The sequence below is a fragment of the Bombina bombina genome, chromosome 7 (genome assembly GCF_027579735.1).
Source record: "Bombina bombina isolate aBomBom1 chromosome 7, aBomBom1.pri, whole genome shotgun sequence".
Lineage (NCBI taxonomy): Eukaryota > Metazoa > Chordata > Amphibia > Anura > Bombinatoridae > Bombina > Bombina bombina.
The window spans coordinates 667,169-692,661 of record NC_069505.1 but is presented as its reverse complement, the minus strand read 5'-3'; the positions used below and the strand labels follow the sequence as shown (position 1 = coordinate 692,661).

The following is a 25,493-nucleotide window of genomic DNA, read 5'->3' as shown; positions in this document are numbered from 1 at the left end:
GATTAGGGGTTAATAAGTATAATGTAGGTGTCGGCGATGTCGGGGGCGGCAGATTAGGGGTTAATAAGTATAATGTAGGTGTTGGCGATGTCGGGGGCAGCAGATTAGGGGTTAATAAGTATAATGTAGATGTCGGCGATGTTGGGGCGGCAGATTAAGGGTTAATAAGTATAATGTAGGTGTCGGCGATGTCGGGGGCGGCAGATTAGGGGTTAATAAGTATAATGTAGGTGTCTGCGATGTCGGGGGCAGCAGATTAGGGGTTAATAAGTATAATGTAGGTGTCGGCGATGTCGGGCGGCAGATTAAGGGTTAATAAGTATAATGTAGGTGTCGGCGATGTCGGGGGCGGCAGATTAGGGGTTAATAAGTATAATGTAGGTGTCGGCGATGTCGGGGGCAACAGATTAGGGGTTAATAAGTGTAAGATTAGGAGTGTTTAGACTCGGGGTTCATGTTAGGGTGTAAACATAAATTTAGTTTCCCCATAGGAATCAATGGGGCTGCATTACGGAGCTTTGCGCTGCTTTATTGCAGGTGTTAGACTTTTTTCAGACGGCTCTCCCCATTGATGTCTATGGTGAAATCATTCACGAGCACGTACAACCAGCTCACCGCTGACTTAAGCAGCACTGGCATTGGTGTGCGGTATGGAGCTCAATTTTGCTCTACGCTCATTTCTTGCCTGCTAATGCCGGGTTTTTGTAAACCTGTATTACCAGCGCTGTAGGGAAGTGAGCGGTGACAATAACTTGCAAGTTAGTACCGAGCAGCTCTTACTGTTTATATTTAATTTAGCATATACTAAACAATAGGAAAAATCCTCTAGTTCTCTGCTGACAGCAAGTTGTGAATGAGTTAAGTGATTACTCTCCCAAGTGCAGTGAGTGTGGGTAGATCCTGAATGAAGGAGGGGGTTTGTTCCACTGTTAACTATAATTAATTTTATCAACTGTATATTTTACTGATTTCCAAAATATGAAATGATAGTGGTGGAAAACAATAAGATCCAAGACTTCTGCAATTAGTTTGCACCTAACAGCACAGGCAGGAAGCTGAAAAGATAGGACAGGTATTGTAGTCACTGATTACAGTATTAAGGAATCAGTATAGTATTGGGACTGGAGTTTGTGGTAAAAATAGGTCCCAGCCCCAGTCTGGTTCTGTAATAAAAATGTCATCTGGACTGGAGTCTCTGTCTATATTTAGTGCAGCTAACCTTATTATATCACACATTTTGTCCTATCCATGAAGGAAAGTACTTAGATGTTATTTGATTTTATATAATTATTATAGTGATCAATTTATGTGCCAGATATCTTTGTTTGCAACTTTGCAATGCATCACCGGCAAGGGGTATTTTTTTATAAAGCTGACTCACTATATAATTATGCAAGGAGAAATTGCAGTTGAACTCTTATCAAACTAAGCATTAAAATCTATTTCTCCTTGCATAATGATATAGTGAGTCAGCTTTATGAAAAAAAAAATACCCCTTACCGGTGATGCATTGCAAAATTGCAAACAAAGATATCTGGCACATAAATTGATCACTATAATAATTATATAAAATCAAATAACATCTAAGTACTTTCCTTCATGGATAGGACAACATGCTTGACATAATAAGGTTATTAATCCATAGTAATGATTGAGATCAGTCATTTTCACGTGATGTGTTTTACCTATGTTGTGAATGGGAATTTGCCATATAGTTTTCTAATTTTCAGAATTTCTGCTGTCAGGCCTGAGATCCCATCTGTCCTAGTGAAACGAGTAATTCCAATTTTTTGCAGAAATTAAAGGGACATGAAAAACCAAAAATATTTCTTTCATGATTCAGCTAGAGAATACAATTTTTAAACAACATTCCCATTTACTTGGCTTGCTTCATTCTTTAGATATCCTTTTTTGAAGAAATATCAATGCAAAAAATGAGCCAATCACACAAGGCATCGATGTGATTGTGTAGCCACCAATTAGCAGCTACTGATTCTATTTAAATATGCTTTTCAACAAAGAATTATAATAAGATTGCATGCAGCTAATATAGTTGTAAATTTAAAATATCTCTATTGGGTTCATATATGTGCTACTCGGTCAGATCCTGGCCAGTGCCTCACCAGACTCTGACTTCCCCGCACGTCACTGGTATTAACAATTCAAACTCTGTTCTGATCATTCTAGGCCCTAGAACCGTATTTGTAATTTTCCACTACATTTCACATTGAAATACGCTACTACATAGTCCATCTCCTCCTAACTGAGGTGCATTATACATCCACATTTGATTACTTAATTTAGACTTTGACCTATGTTCTGAGTGATAATTACACTATTTGACTGTTATATACTTCCCAATATCATACTACATAGTTTTGACTGTAAGAGGTCCACAGTGATTTGTATGTAATGTCTGTTTATATTAGTATGGGACCATAAGGTCTAGTTATAAGCATTTGTTACCTATATTATAAGATAAGCAAAAGGAGGTTCATTATTTGGGACCCAAGAGTGGTCTGCTTTTGGGCAAGATTACCTTCTATAGCTTTACCCTGGAGGTATATAGTTTGAATGGCAAGTGTCCCTGTATATACATGTAATATACCTGTAATGTTTATCTTGTTTGACTCACTTTGACTGTAAGATTTGAAACAAGTTTTCTATATGATATTTATTGACATATATTGCATGTATCTCATGCAATGAACTTCAATAAAAATAATAAAAAAAGAACAGGGCCCAGTACCGATCCCTGGGGCACTCCCCATAACGTTTAAACTAGATATGAAAACTGCAAAAATGTAAAACAACCTCTGTGCATTTCAACCTGAAGGGCACGGTACAGCTGTGAGATAGCCAATAACATCACTGATCTGTGAATGGTCACCAGTTCTGTAACAGGGTGTATGAATATATGAGCTTTAAGATGGCGGCACCCAGTATAAAAAATACAGAACCTCACCAGCTGGCACTTGGTTAAAATAGGCAGTGACCAATCTGTTGTAATTGCGTCCATAAGTTTAATGTTCCCTTAACCCCTTAAGGACCAAGGCCTTTTTTCAATTTCTTTCCCTTAAGGACCAGGGCTATTTTTACATTTCTGCGGTGTTTGTGTTTAGCTGTAATTTTCCTCTTACTCATTTACTGTACCCACACATATTATATACCGTTTTTCTCACCACTAAATGGACTTTCTAAAGATACCATTATTTTCATCATATCCTATAATTTACTATAATTTTGTTTATAAAATATGAGTAAAAAATTGAAAAAAAACCCACACTTTTTCTAACTTTGACCCCCAAAATCTGTTACTCATCTACAACCACCAAAAAAAAAAACATGCTAAATAGTTTCTAAATTTTGTCCTGAGTTTAGAAATACCCAATGTTAACATGTTCTTTGCTTTTTTTGCAAGTTATAGGGCCATAAATACAAGTAGCACTTTGCTATTTCCAAACCATTTTTTTTCAAAATTAGCGCTAGTTACATTAGAACACTAATATCTTTCAGGAATCCCTGAATATCCCTTGACATGTATATATTTTTTTTAGTAGACATCCCAAAGTATTGATCTAGGCCAATTTTGGTATATTTCATGCCATTTCACCGCCAAATGTGATCAAATACAAAAAATAGTTAACTTTTTCACAATTTTTTTCACAAACTTTCGGTTTCTCACTGAAATTATTTACAAACAGCTTGTGCAATTATGGCATAAATGGTTGTAAATTTTTCTCTGGGATCCCCTTTGTTCAGAAATAGCAGACATATATGGCTTTGGCGTTGCTTTTTGGTAATTAGAAGGCCGCTAAATGCCACTGCGCACTACACGTGTATTATGCCCAGCAGTGAAGGGGTTAATTAGGGAGCATGTAGGGAGCTTTTTGGGGTAATTTTAGCTTTAGTGTAGTGTAGTAGACAACCCCAAGTATTGATCTAGGCCCATTTTGGTATATTTCAAGCTACCATTTCACAGCCAAATGCGATCAAATTAAAAAAAACTATACATTTTTCACAATTTTAGGTTTCTCACTGAAATCATTTACAAACAGCTTGTGCAATTATGGCACAAATGATTGTAAATGCTTCTCTGGGATCCCCTTTGTTCAGAAATAGCAGAAATATATATGGCTTTGGCGTTGCTTTTTGGTACTTAGAAGGCCGCTAAATGCCGCTGCGCATCACACGTGTATTATGGCTAGCAGTGAAGGGGTTAATTAGGTAGCTTGTAGGGTTAATTTTAGCTTTAGTGTAGAGCTCAGCCTCCCACCTGACACATCAGACCCCCTGATCCCTCCCAAAGAGCTCTCTTCCCTCCCCCACCCCACAATTGTCCCCGCCATCTTTAGTACTGGCAGCAACTCTGTCAGTACTAAAATAAAAGGTATATTTAGGCTTTTTTTTTTTAAAGCATATTTACATATGCTGATGTGTAGGACCCCCCCTTAGCCCCCAAACTGACTGATCCCCCACCAAACAGCTCTCTAACCCTCCCCCTCTGCCTTGATGGGCGCCATCTTGGGTACTGGCAGCTGTCTGCCAGTACCCAGTTTAGAATAATTTTTTTTTTTTTTTTTAAATGTTCCCATTTTCTGTAGTGTAGCTCCCCCCCCACCAAAGACCAACCCCCCACTCCCTCCTAGATACCTTTGATTGCTTGTTCTAAAATATTAAAAATTTTAATACCCCTTTCTCCCACTTATACAAACAAAACTTTTCTGTAGTGTAGCGGTTCCCACCCGCTCCCGCCCCGTGCACGCGCCCGCCCGCTGCCCCCCGTGCACGCGCGCCCGTGTGCGCCCCCATCGGCCATGCCCCCGATCCCGCCCCCCTCTACATTACCCGGCCCATTGATGGCTGCCCACCCGCCTCCCAAGTCGGCTCCCACCCGCCTCCCAAGTCGGCTCCCACCCACCAACGATACCGGCCATCGATGTCCGGTGCAGAGAGGGCCACAGAGTGGCTCTCTCTGCATCGGATGGCCCAGGGGTGTTATTGCAGGATGCCTCGATATCGAGGCATCCTGCAATAACCGGAAAGCGGCTGGAAGCGAGCAGGATCGCTTCCAGACGCTTTAAACCCCTAATGTCGTACAGGGTACGTCGCTGGTCTTTTAAACTATTTTCTCAGCTCCTTAACATTTTGTTCTCTTAGCAATTACAGTTCATTAGGAGAGACAGAAGGGGCCGATTTACCATTGTATGGATGGACATGATCCGCTATAGTATATGTTGTCAGAATTTATCATTGCACAGGTAATTCTGGTGAACTGTTTGTGCAACGCTGCCTCCTGCAGATCCATGGACAATCGGCCGCTAGCAGGGGGTGTCAATCAACCCGATCTTTTACGATCGGATTGCTGCCTCAGAGGTGGCGGGTGAGTTAAGGAGCGGCGGTCTTAAGACCGCTTCCGGCGAGCCTGTTTACAGAGCTTGATGAATACGCCCCTTTGTATTTTTGGTTTAAATTAACCGGTAATATCAATTTATTATTCATACAAAAAGAGAAGCGCTCTACCAGGAACAACAGCGCAGTAGCTTGTTCTATGGCGATTACCTCTTTTAGCCCAGTCGTGCTTCTCACAGAGGAGAACTTTCCTGAAGTATAACTGTCTCCCTAAGAATGATGAGGGAAATCAGATGTGGACTCCTTGCCCTATGTGCTAAAAGGAATATTGCTGTATCTCACTGACGAGGCGCACAGAAGGAGCAGGCTGCACTGCCCATGTTAGGTTGGGTCCGATTGATATACTTCAGAAAAGTTCTTCTTTGTGAAAAGCACAACAGGGCTAAAAGAGGCTGCTCATAGGTGGTGATGCACCATAGAACAAGCTACTGTGCGCTTCTCTTTCTTTATGTGATACCAATGTATGATGTGTGTAATTAGTAAAGCTATGGGGCATATCTATCCGTATGGAGCTTGAAGCCCCGTGTTTCTGGTGAGCCTTCAGTCTGAAGACCACTGCTCCATAACCTGTCCGCCTAATCTGAGGAGGCGGACAGACATAGCCACAAATCAACCCGATCGAGTACGATCGGGTTGATTGACAACCCCCTGCTGGAGGCCGATTGGCCGCGAGTCTGCAGTGGGCGACAGACCTTTAATAAATATGCCCCTATATGTTTTTAGTAATCTTGTAATTAACACAAACACCCTAATATTTCATTGTAATCATAAAATGTTCTGATCCAGATGAGCTTACACAGGTATGCTTGTTAGTGATTGGCTCATCAGCTGTATCCTCATCTGGAGGGGCACAGGAGAGCAAGAATTAAATACATGGTAAAATAATCAAATTCCTTTTAAAAATTAAATTGAAAATTGTATTTTTAACACTAGAATAGTCACCACCAGTCAGCCTATTTGTCTATCTGCACCAATCATGTCCAGCTCAGGAGCAAAGGTGCACTGTCAATTCAGAACAGATTTATCCATGCGTTTAAGCCAGTGGCGTATTTAGGTTTTGTGCTGCCTTAGGCACTTAGAACCCCCCCTGTTTTAGGCCATTTTTGGGCATAATATTTTTTGCTCATGGAGTAACGTTATTTTTTGTTGTTGCAAAACACTTGCGCACACACAGCCACACACACAGTCACAGACAGACACACACAGTCACAGACACACACACAGTCACAGACACACACACAGTCACATACACAGTCACAGACACACACACAGTCACAGACACATACACAGTCACAGACACATACACAGTCACAGACAGACACACACAGTCACAGACACACACACAGTCACAGACACACACACACAGTCACAGACACACACACAGTCACAGACACATACACAGTCACAGACAGACACACAGTCACATACACAGTCACAGTCAGACACAGTCACAGACACATACACAGTCACAGACACACACACAGTCACAGACACACACACAGTAACAGACACACACACAGTCACATACACAGTCACAGACAGACACACAGTCACAAACACATACACAGTCACAGACACATACACAGTCACAGACAGACACACACAGTCACAGACACACACAGTCACAGACACACACACAGTCACAGACACACACACACACAGTCACAGACACATACACAGTCACAGACACATGCACAGACACATGCACAGATGCAGACACATGCACAGATGCAGACACATGCACAGACGCAGACGCAGTCACAGACGCAGTCACAGACACATACGCAGTCACAGACACATACACAGTCACAGACACATACGCAGTCACAGACACAGATGCAGTCACAGACACATACGCAGTCACAGACACATAGACAGTCACAGACACATACACAGTCAGACACATACACAGTCAGACACATACACAGTCAGACACAGTCACAGTCAGACACAGTCACATACACAGTCACAGACACAGACACATACACAGTCACATACACATACACAGTCACATACACAGTCACATACACATACGCAGTCACATACGCAGTCACATACACATACGCAGTCACAGACACATACACAGTCAGACACATACACAGTCAGACACAGTCACAGTCAGACACAGTCACAGACACATACACAGTCACAGACACATACACAGTCACATACACAGTCACATACACAGTCACAGACACATAGACAGTCACAGACACATACACAGTCAGACACATACACAGTCAGACACATACACAGTCAGACACAGTCACAGTCAGACACAGTCACATACACAGTCACAGACACAGACACATACACAGTCACATACACATACACAGTCACATACACAGTCACATACACATACGCAGTCACATACGCAGTCACATACACATACGCAGTCACAGACACATACACAGTCAGACACATACACAGTCAGACACATACACAGTCAGACACAGTCACAGACACATACACAGTCACAGACACATACACAGTCACAGACACATACACAGTCACATACACAGTCACATACACAGTCACAGACACATACACACACATATCATGTTCCCTTCTTTTACCTCTATATATGTTAAATAATTTGCTGGTTAGGGTTAGCACATTGAGTAGCAAAAATATAAGTTTACCCAAAACACAAATTTAAGATAGATATTTTTAAATTCATGGTGACAAGAAGGAATCACTAATGAATGAGTGATCAACTAATGAATCCTCAATATGCTGCTCTAGACCAGTAGACCCGATATGTGCATAAATGCCCCCTAACCCAGACTCTGCATTATGTTTATTACACTCTCTACTTCCAGCAAATTGCACCCAGTAGCTATGTGGTGCTAAACACACTGCGTTCCCCCTGTAGAGCAGTTTATCTATTGAAGAGTATTTAACACATGACAGCACACTACAGAGATATGATATAGTTTGTTTAGGACTGTGTTGACTGCTACATATATTTTCTAAGGTTGTGGCCATGTTGGTGAGTGTAAGTTTAATAATTGTATGTAGAGAAGAGTTTAGTTGGAGGTATAGGTACCAGTGTAGCTTGAGGGGTTCTAATTTAAGTTGTAATTGGGCAAATCGTTTGTTTTCTAATAAGTCAGCTACTCAGTACAAGCCCTTATTCTCCCATTTGCTAATTTGTTTTCTAAGATCTCCAGATAATAAGTATCTAATCAGAGTTAATAAGGATGTTTGGGAAAAGTGTTCTTTTTCTCGCCACTATGATCCAGTTGTATAATGTGAGCTCCATTGTAGGCTTCGTGTAGGTATGAGAGTTGTTTGTCCCATTATACTAAGTCTGGAAATTCCCAGCCCCCCAGGTCTGCTTCTAGTGATATCCATAAAGCCTCGTTAAGTCTTCCATGTATCATGGAGTCTTGGGCTAATCTAGCCGCTCTCTAATAATCCATCAAGTTAGGAGCTCCTATTCCTCCCATCAATTTATGTCTGGTTACTATTGTATTTGAAATTCTGGCCTTCTTTTTTCCCCTAATAAATTATAATAATTCGGATTGTAAGGTAGCTAGATCTGAATTTAAAATTTTAATCGGAAGTGCTCTAAATAGGTATTATATACGGGGAAGTATATTTATTTTGACTGCTGCTAGTCGGCCCAGTCAGGAGACGTTATAAGATTAACATTTTTGTATGTCTTTTCTCAAAGTTTTAAAAAGTGGGGTGTTATACTTATATAGTTAGTGGAATTGTGTGGTAAGATGAATTCCTAAATACTTAAGTGTGTGTTTAACCCATTTAAAGTCAAAATATATTTCTAGTAGTTTCTGCATATGGGAAGGTAAAGCAATGGGTAGCAGTTAGCATTTATCAGAGTTTATCCGGTATCCAGAGATTGGAGGTAAGAAGATAGGCGGTTTAGTTATAGTTAGTAGGATATCATCCTCAAATAGGGCTAGTTTGTATTCAGACTTTCGAAGTTTGACGCCTGAGATGTCTGGGTGTAGTCTAATGTGAGCTGCTAGTGATTCAATGCATAGGGCAAACAGGGGTGAGAGGGGGCAGCCCTGTCTCGTACCATTTAGTATTGGGAAGACTTTAGACTTATAGCCAGCTGAGGCAACCTGTGCTTTCGGGGTTGAATATATTGCTTTAAGAGCTGTTATAAAAGAGCCGTCAAATCCCATAAATTGAATGGTCGAAAACATATCATTCCAATCAATTCTATTGAACGCCTTTTCTGCATCCAATGAGAGAAGGCGTCTATGACTCATTCAGATAGTGTATAAGGTTGACCATGCGTCTGATATTGTCAGGAGCTTCTCTATCTTTAATGAAACCCACCTGGTCTGTGTGGACCAGTGAGGACAACATCAATTTAAGACGATTTGCCAGAATTTTAGTGAACATTTTTAAATCTTGGCTAATAATACACAGCTAGATTACGAGTTATGCGTGCTATAGGAAAATCAAGCCATAATGTTATTAACCCCTAATCTGCCGCCCCCGATATTGCCGCCACCTAAATAAAACTATTAACCCCTAATCTGCCACTCCCTATATCGCCGCCACAATACTAAAATTATTAACCCCTATTCCCCTGCATCCCAACATCGCCCACACTATAATAAATCTATTAACCCCTATTCCGCCTCTCTCCGACATCACTGCAACTAAATTAAGCTATTAACCCCTAAACCGCCAACCACACATTGCAATAACATAAATTAAACTTTATTAACCCCTAAACCTAAGCCTAACCCTAAACCTAACCCTAACACCCCCTAACTTTAACATAATAAAAATAGAGCTAAATTAAAGTTACAATTATTAACTAGATAATACCTATTTAAAACTAAATACTTACCTGGGAAATAAAACCTAAGCTAGCTACAATATAACTAATAGTTACATTGTAGCTAGCTTAGGTTTTATTTTATTTTACAGGCAAGATTGTATTTATTTTAACTAGGTACAATAGTTATTAAATAGTTATTAACTATTTACTAACTACCTAGTTAAAATAAATACAAACTTACCTGTGAAGTAAAACCTAAGCTGCCTTACACTAAAACCTAACATTACAAAAACAAAAAACACTAAAATTACAAAAAATAACAAATAAAATTATCCAAAATAATAAAAATGATTCCTATTCTAATACCCTTTTAAAAAAATAAAAACCCACACCAAAATAAAAAAGCCTAATCTAAAATAAACTACCAAGGGCCCTTAAAAGGGCCTTTTGTAGGGCATTGCCCTAAAGTTAACAGCTCTTTTGCTACAAAACAAAAAATAAACACCCCCTAACAGTATACAAACCCCCACCCCCAAACCCACAAAATAAAAATAAAGTAAAACCTAATCTGCCCATTGCCCTGAAAAGGGCATTTGTATGGGCATTGCCCTTAAAAGGGCATTTAGCTCTTTTGCTGCCCAAGTCCTAATCCAAAAATAAAAACCCACCCCAAAACGAAAAAAATACATTACACAAAATAACAAACACATTATCAAAAATAATAACAATTATTCCTATTCTAATACCCATTGTAAAAAAAACCCTAATCTATAATAAAGTACCGATAGCCCTTAAGAGCCTTTTGTAGGGCATTGCCCTAAGTTAAACAGCTCTTTTAGCTGAAAAAAAAATTACAAAGACCACCATTAACATTACAAACCCCCCCAAACCCACAAAATAAAAAAAAATATCTAAAAACCTAAGCTAACCATTGCCCTGAAAAGGGCATTTGTATGGGCATTGCCCTTAAAATGGCATTTAGCTCTTTTACAAGCCCAAACCCTAAACTAAAAAAAAATCCACCCAATAAACCCTTAAAAAAACCCTAACACTAACCCCCGACGATCCACTTACAGTTTTTGAGGTTCCGTTTGAACGATCTTCATCCAGGCGGCAAAGTCCTCATTCAGGCGGCAAGAAGTCTTCATCCAGGTGGCCTCTTCTATCTTCATCCAGGCGGCGAAGTCCTCACCCAGGCGGCGAGAAGTCTTCATCCAGGCGGCATCTTCTATCTTGATCTCGGCAGCGCAGAGCGGGTCCATCCTGAAGACATCCGGCGTGGAGCATCCCCTTCATACGGTCGCCGCCATACACTGAATCTTCAATGCAAGGTACGCGATTCAAGATGGCGTCCCTTGCATTCCTATTGGCTGAATGATTTGTACAGCCAATAGGATTTTAGCAGCTCTAATTCCTATTGGCTGATTCAAATTTTTCAGCCAATAGTAATGCAAGGGACGCAATCTTGAATTGCGTACCTTGCATTGAAGATTTATTGTACAGCGGCGACCGTATGAAGAGGATGCTCCGTGCCGGATGTCTTCAGGATGGACCCGCTCCGTGTCGCCTGGATGAAGATAGAAGAGGCCGCCTGGATGAAGACTTCTCACTGCCTAGATGAGGACTTCGCTGCCTGGATGAAGATAGAAGAGGCTGCCTGGATGAAGACTTCTCACCACCTAGATGAGGACTTCTCGCCGCCTGGATGAAGATAGAAGAGGCCGCCTGGATGAAGACTTCTCACCGTCTGGATGAAGATCGTTCAAGCGGGACTTCAAAAACTGTAAGTGGATCTTCAGGGGTTGGTGATAGGTTTTTTTAAGGTTTAGGGTTTGGGCTTGTAAAAGAGCTAAATGTCCTTTAAAGGGCAATGCCCATCCAAATGCCCTTTTCAGGGCAATGGGTAACTTAGGTTTTTTTTAGAGTTAGATTTTTATTTTGGGGGGTTGGTTGGGTGGTGGGTTTTACTGTTGGGGGGGTGTTTGTATTTTCTTTACAGGTAAAAGAGCTGTTTAACTTCCGGCAATGCCCTACAAAAGGCCCTTTTAAGGGCTATTGGTAGTTTATTGTAGGCTAGGGTTTTTTTTATTTTGGGTGGGCTTTTTTATTTTGATAGGTTAGGTGTAATTCTTTTTTATTTTGGATAATTTCATTTGTTATTTTTTGTAATTAGATACTTTGTATTTTTTAGAGTAGTGTTATGATTTTTTTAATGTGTAGTTTAGTTTAGTTTTATTTAATTGGTAGTTAGTTTAATTTTAGTTTAATAATTATATTAGTTTAATTGTTAGTTTGAACTTAGTTTTTTTAATTTGACATGTAAGTTTTAATTTAAGATAGGGAAATTGTCATTTTAATCTATAGTTAGGGGGGGCGTTAGGTTTAGGGGTTAATAGTTTACTTTATTATATTCCATTGTGGGTGGCTTGCAGTTTAGGGGTTAATAGGTTTATTATAGTGGTGGTGGTGTAGGGCTTAATAACTTTAGTACAGTGGGGGCGATGTGGGCGTACGGCAGATTAGGGGTTAAATATATTTAAATAGTGTTTGCGATGCGGGAGGGCGGTGGGTTTAGGGGTTAATACATTTCTCATAGTGGTGACGATGTCGCTGAGCGGCGGAATAGGGGTTAATATTTTTTTTAGTGGCGGCGATATTCGGAGCGGCAGATTAGGGGTTAATGACTTTAATATAGCGTTTGCGATGGAGAGGGCCTCGGTTTAGGGGTTAATAGGTAGTTTATGGGTGTTTAGTGTACTTTGTAGCAGTCTAGTTATGAGTTTTATGTAACAGATTTGTTGCGTAAAACTCATAACTACTGCTTTTAGATGGCGTTACGGATCTTGTCGTTTTAGGGTGTAACAAAGGTCTTTTAGCCTCTCTGCAAAACTCGTAATGGTTGCGCTATGGAAATCCCAAGAAAAAACGTAATTTTTAAGAGTGCGGGACTGACGTTGCGTTACAGGCTAAAAGGCTTGCGGTACAGCTATACCGACAAGACTCATAATGGCTGTGGTGCTGTTTTAACGCTGAAATTACCTTTTTTTCAGCATTAAAACACGAACGCACAACTTGTAATCTAGCTGATAGACTTTTATAATGGATAAAAAGGAACATGGCAATGTATTTGACTGGATAGGGCTATTATGTATGTGTGTATATATATATATATGTATATATATATATATATATGTGTATTTATGTATTAATATTTGTAAATATGTATATATATATATATATATATATATATATATATACGGTACACATATACACTTTTGAGCCCTTTCCAGTCAAACACCTTGAAACATGAAAAATCATTTTTAACTAATTTCAATATGCTTAAATGTGTTTTACTGTGTTTTGAATGGAAATAATTTACATTCCAATGTTTTTCACTTAGAAGAAAATGTCTTTTGTATATTTTGTATGATGTGTATTTTGTATATTTTGTATGATGTATATTTTGTATGATGTGTATTTTGTATGATGTGTATTTTGTGTATTTTGTATGATGTGTATTTTGTATGATATGTACTTTGTATATGTTGTATGATGTGTATTTTGTATGATGTATATTTTGTATGATGTGTATTTTGTATGATGTGTATTTTGTGTATTTTGTATGATGTGTATTTTGTATGATGTGTATTTTCAATGATGTGTATTTTGTATATTTTGTATGATGTGCATTTTGTATGATGCATATTTTGAATGATGTCTATTTTGTATAATGTGTATTTTGTATGATGTGTATTTTGTATGATGTGTATTTTGTATGATGTGTATTTTGTATGATGTGTATTTTGTATATTTTATATGATGTGTATTTTGTATGATGTGTATTTTGTATATTTTGTATGATGTGTATTTTAGATATTTTGTATGATGTGTATTTTGTATATTTTGTATGATGTATATTTTGAATGATGTCTATTTTGGATATTTTGTATGATGTTTATTTTGTATGATGTGTATGATGTATATTTTGTATGATGTGTATGATGTATATTTTGTATGATGTATATTTTGTATGATGTGTATTTTTTATGATGTGTATTTTGAATGATGTATATTTTGTATGATGTGTATTTTGAATGATGTCTATTTTGTATATTTTGTATGATGTGTATTTTGTATATTTTGTATGATGTGTATTTTGTATATTTTGTATGATGTGCATTTTGTATGATGTGTATTTTGTATATTTTGTATGATGTATATTTTGTATGATGTGCATTTTGTATATTTTGTACGATGTATATTTTGTATGATGTGTATTTTGTATATTTTGTATGATGTATATTTTGTGTGATGTGTACTTTGTATGATGTATATTTTGAATGATGTGTATTTTGTATGATGTGTATTTTGTGTGATGTGTACTTTGTATGATGTATATTTTGAATGATGTGTATTTTGTATGATGTGTATTTTGTATGATGTGTATTTTGTATGATGTGTACTTTGTATGATGTATATTTTGAATGATGTGTATTTTGTATGATGTGTATTTTGAATGATGTGTATTTTGAATGATGTGTATTTTGTATATTTTGTATGATGTGTATTTTGTATGATGTGTATTTTGTATGATGTGTATTTTGAATGATGTGTATTTTGTATATTTTGTATGATGTGTATTTTGTATGATGTGTATTTTGTATATTTTGTATGATGTGTATTTTGTATGATGTATATTTTTTATGTTGTGTATTTTGCATGATGTATATTTTGAATTATGTCTATTTTGTATATTTTGTATGAGGTGTATTTTGTATGATGTCTATTTTGTATATTTTGTATGATGTGTATTTTGTATGATGTGTATTTTGTATGATGTGTATTTTGTATATTTTGTATGATGTGTATTTTGTATATTTTGTATGATGTATATTTTGTATGATGTGTATTTTGAATGATGTCTATTTTGGATATTTTGTATGATGTGTATTTTGTATGATGTGTATGATGTATATTTTGTATGATGTGTATGATGTATATTTTGTATGATGTGTATTTTGTATGATGTATATTTTGTATGATGTGTATTTTGAATGATGTCTATTTTCTATATTTTGTATGATGTGTATTTTGTATGATGTGTATTTTGTATATTTTGTATGATGTGTATTTTGTATATTTGTATGATGTGTATTTTGTATGATGTGTATTTTGAATGATGTGTATTTTGTATGATGTGTATTTTGTATATTTTGTATGATGTGTATTTTGTATGATGTGTATTTTGTTTATTTTGTATGGTGTGTATTTTATATGATGTGTATTTTGAATTATGTGTATTTTGTATATTTTGTATGATGTGTATTTTGTATGATGTGTATTTTGTATATTTTGTATGATGTATATTTTGTATGATGTGTATTTTGTATATTTTGTATGATGTCTATTTTGTATATTTTGTATGATGTGTATTTTGTATGGTGTGTATTATGTATGATGTGTATTTTGTATGATGTGTATTTTGTATGATGTGTAGTTTGTATGATGTATATTTTGTATGATGTGTATTTTGAATGATGTCTATTTTGTATATTTTGTATGATGTATATTTTGAATGATGTCTATTTTGTATATTTTGTTTGATGTGTATTTTGTATGATGTGTATTTTGAATGATGTCTATTTTGTATATTTTGTATGATGTGTATTTTGTATATTTTGTATGATGTGTATTTTGAATGATGTCTATTTTGTATATTTTGTATGATGTATATTATGTATGATGTGTATTTTGTATATTTTGTATGATGTATATTTTGTATGATGTGTATTTTGTATATTTTGTATGATGTATATTTTGTATGATGTGTATTTTGTATATTTTGTATGATGTGTATTTTGAATGATGTCTATTTTGTATATTTTGTATGATGTGTATTTTGAATGATGTCTATTTTGTATATTTTGTATGATGTATATTTTGTATGATGTGTATTTTGTATATTTTGTATGATGTGTATTTTGAATGATGTCTATTTTGTATAATGTGTATTTTGTATATTTTGTATGATGTGTATTTTGTATGATGTGTATTTTGTATATTTTGTATGATGTGTATTTTGAATGATGTCTATTTTGTATATTTTGTATGATGTGTATTTTGTATGATGTGTATTTTGTATGATGTATATTTTGTATGATGTATATTTTGTATGATGTATATTTTGTATGATGTGTATTTTGTATGATGTGTATTTTGAATGATGTCTATTTTGTATATTTTGTATGATGTATATTTTGTATGATGTGTATTTTGTATATTTTGTATGATGTATATTTTGTATGATGTATATTTTGTATGATGTGTATTTTGTGTGATGTGTATTTTGTATGATGTGTATTTTGCATGATGTGTATTTTGTATGATGTGTATTTTGTATGATGTATATTTTGTATGATGTATATTTTGTATGATGTGTATTTTGTGTGATGTGTATTTTGTATGATGTGTATTTTGTATGATGTGTATTTTGTAATGATGTGTATTTTGTATGATGTGTATTTTGTATGATGTATATTTTGTATAATGTGTATTTTGTATAATGTGTATTTTGTATGATGTGTATTTTGAATGATGTCTATTTTGTATATTTTGTATGATGTATATTTTGTATGATGTGTATTTTGTATGATGTGTATTTTGTATATTTTGTATGATGTGTATTTTGTATGATGTGTATTTTGTATGATGTGTATTTTGTATATTTTGTATGATGTATATTTTGTATGATGTGTATTTTGAATGATGTGTATTTTGTATGATGTATATTTTGTATGATGTATATTTTGTATGATGTGTATTTTGTATATTTTGTATGATGTGTATTTTGAATGATGTCTATTTTGTATATTTTGTATGATGTATATTTTGTATGATGTGTATTTTGAATGATGTGTATTTTGAATGATGTATATTTTGTATATTTTGTATGATGTGTATTTTGTATATTTTGTATGATGTGTATTTTGAATGATGTCTATTTTGTATATTTTGTATGATGTATATTTTGTATGATGTATATTTTGTATGATGTATATTTTGTATGATGTGTATTTTGAATGATGTGTATTTTTTATGATGTATATTTTGTATGATGTGTATTTTGTATGATGTGTATTTTGTATGATGTATATTTTGTATGATGTGTATTTTGTATGATGTGTATTTTGTATGATGTGTATTTTGTATGATGTGAATTTTGTATGATGTGTATTTTGTATGATGTATATTTTGTATGATGTGTATTTTGAATGATGTGTATTTTGAATGATGTGTATTTTGTATGATGTCTATTTTGTATATTTTGTATGATGTATATTTTGTATGATGTATATTTTGTATGATGTGTATTTTGTATGATGTGTATTTTGTATGATGTGCATTTTGTATGATGTGTATTTTGTATGATGTATATTTTGTATGATGTGTATTTTGAATGATGTGTATTTTGTATGATGTGTATTTTGTATGATGTATATTTTGTATGATGTGTATTTTGTATGATGTATATTTTGTATGATGTATATTTTGTATGATGTGTATTTTGTATGATGTGTATTTTGTATGATGTATATTTTGTATGATGTATATTTTGTATGATGTATATTTTGTATGATGTGTATTTTGAATGATGTGTATTTTGTATGATGTGTATTTTGTATGATGTGTATTTTGTATGATGTATATTTTGTATGATGTGTATTTTGAATGATGTATATTTTGTATGATGTGTATTTTGTATGATGTATATTTTGTATGATGTGTATTTTGTATGATGTATATTTTGTATGATGTATATTTTGTATGATGTGTATTTTGTATGATGTGTATTTTGTATGATGTATATTTTGTATAATGTGTATTTTGTATGATGTGTATTTTGTATGATGTATATTTTGTATGATGTATATTTTGTATGATGTGTAGGGTTAGCATTTGAGTGACAAGTGTTAGGTTTTTTAAACAGTTCACCTCATTGAAGTCTATGGAGAGAAGTTAGTGCAGTCGTGATATCTGAAGTTACTGCGCATAAGAATTTTGCTCTCATGCAAACTTTTTACTATCAACTTGTAATATGCACCCTAACCCGGCTGCGTTAAAACTTTAGTGCAGTTAGCCCGCAAGCCAAACATGTAGTTAGCGTGCCAATTGTAGTCTGGCCCAATATAGGTTACATACATTATTATTATCATTTATTTATATAATGCCACAAAATTCCATAGCGCTTGGTACAGAGGTAGGGGTATACAGTGACAAAGATTTGTGATAAGATACAGAAACAGACTAAAAATGTCTAGTACAGGAGGAAGAGAGCTCTGCAGTCTACAGGTTGAGGGTGCAGTGACATAAGCTTTGGAGTAGCTTCTCACATCTTTTCAATGTCCCTTTAAGGCTGATATTTCTAAGCATTTATAATACAATCATCAACAATCTGCGTTCTTGGAACAATAAAAAGTGAAACTAGTAATTTAGGAAACTTGAATACATGTGATGAGTAGGTGAAACTCTCCAGTTATAGGCAGATTTTGGATATTTTTTTGACCTGTATATCTACAAACACATCCTTATCCCATTTGCTTACGCTATTATTTTTTTTTTTAATAGGCAAAGCATGATGGGAACCTAACATCAGTAACAGAATTCATACTTCTTGGGTTCGGAAACCTTCAGAATTATAAAACTTTATTTATCTGTCTGCTCATTATCATTTATATGCTGACTTTAGTTGGAAACCTCTTACTCATTATGCTGGTGTCAGCCTCTAAAGACCTCCATTCTCCAATGTACTTTTTCCTTACCCAACTTTCTTGTTCTGACATCTTGTTTGCAACCAACATTGTCCCTAACTTGTTGCATGTTATTGCATTAGAACGAGGAACTATATCATATTCTGCTTGTTTTTCTCAGTTCTTCTTCTATGGTCTATCAGCAACTACTGAGTGCTTCCTTCTAACTGTGATGTCCTATGACCGATATCTTGCCATATGTAACCCATTACGTTATTTGTCCATCATGGACGTCAAATATTGTCTTCACCTGATCAGCTGGTCTTGGGTCACTGGTTTTGCAGTAACATTAACTATAGTCACACTTGTGTGCTCGCTAACGTTCTGTGGTCCTAATATCATTGACCATTTCTTCTGTGACTTTTCTCCTCTTCTCAAACTTTCGTGCTCTAACACACAAGTTGTCGCCATAACAAATTTAGTGCTCGCCACCCCCATAACGCTTTTATTATTTAATCTTGTTGTCATAAGCTATATATATATCTTCCTGGCTATCCTTCGAATTCCTTCAACAACTGGAAGACAAAAGACCTTTTCCACTTGTAGCTCACATTTGGCGGTGGTATGCACCTACTACGGAACACTCTTTACTATTTATGGAATTCCATCTGGAGAGCACTCATTAGACATTAACAAAGCACTATCTTTGCTATACACAGTTGGGACACCATTTTTAAACCCAATAATTTACAGTCTGAGAAATAAACAGATCAAGGAAGCATTAAAACGATATATATATTTAAGAAGAATAAATCGCAAACCAATAAAAAGATTATAAACTGAAAAGTATGAATTTTTGTAATGTGACATCACAATAATATCTAAGAAACCTGACCTCCAACAATTTTCTTATTTTTTATATCACCTAATCTAGAGAATTTCTAAAAAAAACTATTTCCTTCTTAAAGAAACAACTACACAATATAAAAATAAACATCAGCAATAAATAAAAACAGCAAAACTATGAGCTAGAACTTTCAATAACACCAAATGTTCTTATTCTATTTTAGAAGTTGGGATAATTGGTTATCCTATGTAAATAAGCCAGGGTATATTCTCTTTTTTTTACTCAGTTTTAATATCATGAAACAGTAAATACAACCTGAAATGGAGATTTGAAATGTGACCATTTCTTGCAAAGGTTTTTACTGGTTAGAAAAACATAATTTATGTAAGAACTTACCTGATAAATTCATTTCTTTCATATTGGCAAGAGTCCATGAGCTAGTGACGTATGGGATATACAATCCTACCAGGAGGGGCAAAGTTTCCCAAACCTCAAAATGCCTATAAATACACCCCACACTACACCCACAATTCAGTTTAACGAATAGCCAAGTAGTGGGGTGATAAAGAAAGAAGTAAAAAGCATCAACAAAGGAATTTGGAAATAATTGTGGTTTATACAAAAAAATCATAACCACCATAAAAAGGGTGGGCCTCATGGACTCTTGCCAATATGAAAGAAATTAATTTATCAGGTAAGTTCTTACATAAATTATGTTTTCTTTCATGTAATTGGCAAGAGTCCATGAGCTAGTGACGTATGGGATAGCAATACCCAAGATGTGGAACTCCACGCAAGAGTCACTAGAGAGGGAGGGATAAAATAAAAAACAGCCATTTTCGGCTGAAAAAATAATCCACAACCCAAATTATAAATGTATTCTTTAATGACAAGAAAAACTTAAAACATCAGCAGAAGAATCAAACTGAAACAGCTGCCTGAACAACTTTTCTACCAAAAACTGCTTCTGAAGAAGCAAATACATCAAAACGGCAGAATTTAGTAAATGTATGCAAAGAGGACCAAGTTGCTGCTTTGCAAATCTGATCAACTGAAGCTTCATTCTTAAAAGCCCACAAAGTGCAGACTGATCTAGTAGAATGAGCCGTAATTCTCTGAGGCGGGGTCTTACCCGACTCCAAATAAGATGAATGAATCAAAAGCTTTAACCAAGAAGCCAAGGCAATAGCAGAAGCCTTCTGACCTTTCCTAGGACCCGAAAATATAACAAATAGACTAGAAGTCTTCCTGAAATCTTTAGTAGCTTCAACATAATATTTCAAAGCTCTTACCACATCCAAATAATGTAAGGATCTTTCCAAAGAATTTTAGGATTAGGACACAAGGAAGGGACAACAATTTCTCTACTAATGTTGTTAGAATTCACAACCTTAGGTAAAAATTGAAAAGAAGTCAGCAAAACCGCCTTATCCTGATGAAAAATCAGAAAAGGGGATTCACAAGAAAGAGCAGAAAGCTCAGAAACTCTTCTAGCAGAAGAGATAGCCAAAAAGAGCAACACTTTCCAAGAAAGTAGTTTAATGTCCAAAGAATGCATAGGCTCAAAAGGAGGATCCTGTAACGCCTTCAAAACCAAATTAAGACTAAGGAGGAGAAATTGATTTAATGACAGACTTAATATGAACTAAAGCCTGTACAAAACAGTGAATATCATGAAGTTTAGCAATCTTTCTGTGAAATAAAACAGAGCAGAAATGTGTCCCTTCAAGGAACTTGCTGACAAACCTTTATCCAAACCATCCTGAAGAAACTGTAAAATTCTAGGAATTCTAAAAGAATGCCAAGAGAATTTATGAGAACACCATGAAATGTAAGTCCTCCACACTCTATAATAAATCTTTCTAGAGACAGATTTATGAGCTTGTTGTAACATAGTATTAATCACTGAGTCAGAGAAACCTCTATGACTTATCACTAAGCGTTCAATTTCCATACCTTCAAATTTAATGATTTGAGATCCTGATGGAAAAATGGACCTTGAGACAGTAGGTCCGGCCTTAACGGAAGTGGCCAAGGTTGGCAACTGGACACCCGAACAAGATCCGCATACCAAAACCTGTGTGGCCATGCTGGAGCCACCAGCAACACAAACGATTGTTCCACGATTGTTCCATGATGATTTTGGAGATCACTCTTGGAAGAAGAACTAGAGGCGGAAAAATGTAAGCAGGATGATAACACCAAGGAAGTGTCAGCGCATCCACTGCTTCCGCCTGAACATCCCTGGACCTGGACAGGTATCTGGGAAGTTTCTTCTTTAGATGAGAGGCCATGAGATCTATCTCTGGAAGACCCCACATCTGAACAATCTGAGAAAACACATCTGGATGGAGAGACCACTCCCCTGGATGTAAAATCTGACGGCTGAGATAATCCACCTCACAATTGTCTACACCTGGGATATGCACTGCAGAGATTAGACAGGAGCTGGATTCCGCCCAAGCAAGTATCCGAGATACTTCTTTCATAGCTTGAGGACTTTGAGTCCCACCCTGATGATTGATATATGCCACAGTTGTGTTATTGTCTGTCTGAAAGCAAATGAACAGTTCTCTCTTCAACAGAGGCCAAAACTGAAGAGCTCTGAGAATTGCACGGAGTTCTAAAATATTGATTGGTAATCTCGCTTCTTGAGATTTCCAAACCCTTTGTGCTGTCAGAGATCCCCAAACAGCTCCCCAACCTGAAAGACTTGCGTCTGTAGTGATCATAGTCCAGGTTGGCCGAACAAAGGAAGCCCCTTGAACTAAACGCTGGTGATTTAACCACCATGTCAGAGAGTGTCGAACATTGGGATTTAAGGATATTAACTGTGGTATCTTTGTATAATCCCTGCACCATTGATTCAGCATACAAAGCTGGAGAGGTCTCATGTGAAAATGAGCTAAAGGAATCGAGTCCGATGCTGCAGTCATGAGGCCTAAAACTTCCATGCACATAGCCACTGAAGGGAATGACTGAGACCGAAGGTGCCGACAGGCTGCAACCAATTTCAAACGTCTCTTGTCTGTTAGAGACATGAACACTGAATCTATCTGGAAGCCTAAAAAGGTGACCCTTGTCTGAGGAATCAAGAAACTCTTTGGTAAATTGATCCTCCAACCATGTTTTTGAAGAAACAACACTAGTTGATTCGTGTGAGATTCGGCAGAACATAAAGACTGAGCTAGTACCAAGATATCGTCCAAATAAGGAAACACCGCAATACCCTGCTCTCTGATTACAGAGAGTAGGGCACGTAGAACCTATGAAAAGATTCTTGGAGCTGTTGCTAGGCCAAATGGAAGAGCAACAAATTGGTAATGCTTGTCTAGAAAAGAGAATCTCAGGAACTGATAATGTTCTGGATGAATCGGAATATGAAGGTATGCATCCTGCAAGTATATTGTAGACATATAATGTCCTTGCTGAACAAAAGGCAGAATAGTCCTTATAGTCACCATCTTGAAAGTTGGTACTCTTACATAACGATTCAAAGTTTTCAGATCCAGAACTGGTCTGAATGAATTTTCATTCTTTGGGACAATGAATAGATTTAAATAAAACCCCAGACCTTGTCCCTGGAAAGGAACCAGCATGATTACCCCTGAAGACTCCAGGTCTGAAACACACTTCAGGAAAGCCCGAGCTTTTACTGGATTTGCTGGGATACGTGAGATAAAAAAAATCTTCTCACAGGAGGTCTTACTTTGAATCCTATTCGATACCCTTGAGAGACAATGCTCTGAATCCATTGATTTTGTACAGAATTTATCCAAATATCCTTGAAAAACCTTAATCTGCCCCCTACCAGCTCAGCTGGATGAGGGCCGCACCTTCATGCAGACTTAGGGGCTTACTTTGGTTTTTTAAAAGTCTTGGATTTATTCCAGTTTGAGGAAGGCTTCCAATTGGAAGCAGATTCCTTGGAGGAAGGATTAGATTTTTGTTCCTTATTTTGACGAAAGGAACGAAAACGGTTAGAAGCCTTAGATTTACCCTTAGTTTTTTTATCCTGAGGCAGAAAAACCCCCTTTCCTCCAGTAACAGTTGAAATAATAGAATCCAACTGAGAACCAAATAAATTATTACCTTGGAAAGAAAGCAATAATAATCTAGACTTAGATGTCATATCAGCATTCCAAGATTTAAGCCATAAAGCTCTTCTAGCTAAAATAGCTAAAGACATGGATCTAACATCAATTTTGATAATATCGAAAATGGCATCACAAATAAAATGATTCGCATGTTGCAGTAAGCAAACAATGCTAGATATGTCAGAATCCAATTCCTGTTGCGCTAAATTCTCCGACCAAAAAGTTAATGCAGCCGCAACATCAGCCAAAGAAATTGCAGGCCTGAGAAGATGACCTGAATATAAATAGGCTTTCCTTAGATAGGATTCAAGTTTCCTATCTAAAGGATCTTAAAAAGAAGTAATATCTTCCATAGGAATAGTGGTACATTTAGCAAGAGTAGAAATAGCCCCATCAACTTTGGGGATCTTTTCCCAAAACTCTATAAAAATTGCTGGTAAAGGATACAATTTTTTAAACCTTGAAGAAGGAATAAAAGGAGTACCTGGCTTATTCCATTCCTTATAAATCATATCAGAAATAGCATCAGGAATAGGAAAAACCTCTGGAGTAACTACAGGAGGTTTAAAAACAGCATTTAAACGTTTACTAGTCTTAATGTCAAGAGGACTAGCTTCCTCAATATCCAAAGTAATTAACACTTCTTTTAACAAAGAACGAATATATTCTATTTTAAACAAATAAGTAGATTTGTCAGTGTCAATATCTGAGGAAGGATCTTCTGAATCAGCTAGATCCTCATTAGAGGAGGATAAATCATTATGTTGTCGGTCATTTGAAATGCAGACAAAGCCTTTTGAATAGAATCAGTAACAAATTCTTTAAATTTCATAGATATATCATGTACATTAGAAGTTGAAAGAACTGCAACTGGCAATGTACTATTACTGATGGACACACTATCTGCATTTAAAAGTTTATCATGACAACTATTACAAATGACATTCGGAGATATAATTTCCACAATCTTACAACAAATGCACTTAGCTTTGGTAGAACCGATGTCAGGCAGCAAATTTCCAACATATACTTCTGAGGCAGGATCAGATGGAGACATCTTGCAAAATGTAAAAGAAAAAACAACATATAAAGCAAAATTATCAATTTCCTTATATGACAGTTTCAAGAATGGGAAAAAATGCAAACAGCATAGCCCTCTGACATAGGAAAAGGCAAGAGGCAAATAGCAATGGGGTAAAAAATAAATGAAAAATTTGGTGCCAAGTATGACGCACAACGTAACTGAAATTGTTTGGCACCAACAACATCCGGAAATTACACAATTGCGTCACCAACGACGCAACCATTTGTAACACTCGGCGTCAACTACAACGGCGGAAATGACGAACTTATGTCAACGGATGTACTTTCGCACCAAATAAATTCTCACGCCAAGAATGACGCAATAAAGTCTAGCATTAGGCACACCTGCGGGCCTAGTACTGCCCGCAATTTGCAAGAAAAATGTAGTCAATCAGAAAAATAGACTAAAACCTGAGGTAAGAAAAAAAAATATTTCTTAATATGTTTATTTTCCCCAAATATGAAACTGACAGTCTGCACAAGGAGATACATGAACCTGACTCATGGCAAATATAAGTACAATACATATATTTAGAACT

The 25,493-nt window shown here is 36.1% G+C and overlaps 1 protein-coding gene across 1 annotated transcript in view; it reads left to right on the top strand.

Annotated features, from left to right (window-relative positions):
- The window catches only part of LOC128635699 (olfactory receptor 502-like), a 43,656-nt gene extending 23,891 nt beyond the window's left edge, over positions 1–19,765 (top strand). The window contains exon 2 of the mRNA XM_053688825.1: positions 18,806–19,765. Coding sequence (XP_053544800.1) covers positions 18,806–19,765 — 960 coding nt within the window. The remainder of the gene's footprint in view (positions 1–18,805) is intronic.
- Positions 19,766–25,493: the final 5,728 nt, after the last annotated feature.